Raw genomic sequence first — 1,728 nt, forward strand, 5'->3', positions numbered from 1 at the left:
GCCCCGGGGGGGCTCCCCGGCGCCGCTGACCCCCGCGCTGCCCCCAGGGCCGGAGGCTGAAGGAGCAGCAGGAGCTGGCGGCCGCCGTCATCCAGCGCTGCTACCGCAAGTACAAGCAGGTACTGAGGGGTGGGGGGCCCGCCCTGTTCCAGCGGATGACGCAGGCCGCCATCCTGATCCAGAGCAAGTTCCGCAGCTACGCGGAGCAGAAGCGCTTCCAGCGGCGCCGGCGCGCGGCCGTGCTGATCCAGCAGCGCTTCCGCAGCCTCCGCCAGCACCGGTGGGGCCCGGGGGGCTCCGGGGCCGGGGGCACGGCCCGCAGGGGTCCTCACCGTGCCCTCGTCCCCCCCAGGAGCACCTTCCTCACCCTCAAGCAGGACCAGGCGGCCAGGAAGATCATGAGGTTCCTGCGGCGCTGCCGCCACCGGTACGGGGGGGGGACGCCGGGAGGGGACAGCGGAGCTTCGGGGGACAGGTGACGCCGGGGGGGGGGCAGGGTCTCCAGGAGCCCGACCCCTCCCCGAATTGGTTTTTCCTGGGGCAGGATGGAGGAGCTGAAGCAGAACAAGGAGGTGGAGAGTTTACAGACGCGGGGCCTGGCCTCGTGAGCCCCCCGCGGGGGACCCCGGCGCGGGGGGAGCTCTGTCCCTGTCCCTGTCCCCCCCCCGGTGTGTCCGGGTGTCCCCCGAGGGCCGGTGCGGAGGGGGGGAGAGCCGCCCCGCGCCCCCTCCCCGCTCGCCCCCGTGCCTCCCCCGCATGCCCACGCCGCTGTGCCCAGGAGTTCGCGCCCTGCGACGAGGAGCTGGAGGCGTACCGGCGCGGGGAGGAGTGGGACCCCGCCCGCGCCGAGGAGCGGCGCCGCCTCCGGGTAGGCGGGGCTTGGGGGACTGGGCGGGGCACTCGTGCGTAATGGTGGGAGGGATTACGTGGGTGTGGCCTGAGTGGGTGGGGCATGCGTGGATGATGGAGGGAGGGCTTACATTGGTGGGTGTGGCCTGGGTGGGTGGGGCACACATGGATGATGGAGGTAGGGCTTACATTGGTGGGTGTGGCCTGAGTGGGTGGGGCATGCGTGGATGATGGAGGCAGGGCTTACATTGGTGGGTGTGGCCTGAGGGGATGGGGCATGCATGGTTGATGAAGGGAGGGCTTACATTGGTGGGTGTGGTCTGAGTGGGTGGGGCATGCATGGATGATGGAGGGAGGGTTTACATGGGTGGGTGTGGCCTGAGTGGGTGGGGCACGCATGGATGATGGAGGGAGGGCTTACATGGGTGGGTGTGGCCTGGGTGGGTGTGGCGGTGTGGGCGTGGCTCGTTGCTGACCGCTCACCTGCAGGAGCTGGCGGCACAGCAGGAGGAGGCGGAGCTTGAGTCCGGCCCCGCCCCCCCGGGGCCCCCCAACGACTACAAGGACAAATACCGGCACCTGATTGGCTCCGAGGCCGCCAAGGCCGCCGCCCGCACCATGGAGGCCAACAAGGCGTACGGCTGCGGTGAGCGGGGGGTCCCGCCCGGCCCGGGGGGCCCGGGGGTCCCCGCCCGGGGGGGCCCGGGGGGCCGGGGGCGCTGGCAGCCACCGTGGTGTCTCTGTGCCCGCAGTGCCCGTGGCCAACAAGCGGGACACGCGCTCCATCGAGGAGGCCATGAACGAGATCCGCGCCAAGAAGCGGCTGCGGCAGGCGGAGGATGAGGGGGGGGCCGGCCCCGGGGGGCCCTGCGCGTGAGG

General features: G+C 72.2%; 1 protein-coding gene across 1 annotated transcript in view; it reads left to right on the forward strand.

Moving 5' to 3' along the window:
• The window catches only part of LOC121340506 (calmodulin-binding transcription activator 2-like), a 13,494-nt gene extending 12,737 nt beyond the window's left edge, over positions 1-757 (forward strand). The window contains exons 17-18 of the mRNA XM_041413311.1: positions 48-427; positions 545-757. Of these exons, the coding sequence (XP_041269245.1) occupies positions 48-427; positions 545-608 (444 nt within the window). The 3' untranslated portion in view covers positions 609-757. The remainder of the gene's footprint in view (positions 1-47; positions 428-544) is intronic.
• The last annotated feature ends 971 nt before the right edge of the window (positions 758-1,728 follow it).

Source organism: Onychostruthus taczanowskii, unplaced genomic scaffold (genome assembly GCF_017590055.1).
Source record: "Onychostruthus taczanowskii isolate IOZ18803 unplaced genomic scaffold, ASM1759005v1 scaffold401, whole genome shotgun sequence".
In the NCBI taxonomy this organism is placed as follows: Eukaryota; Metazoa; Chordata; class Aves; order Passeriformes; family Passeridae; genus Onychostruthus; species Onychostruthus taczanowskii.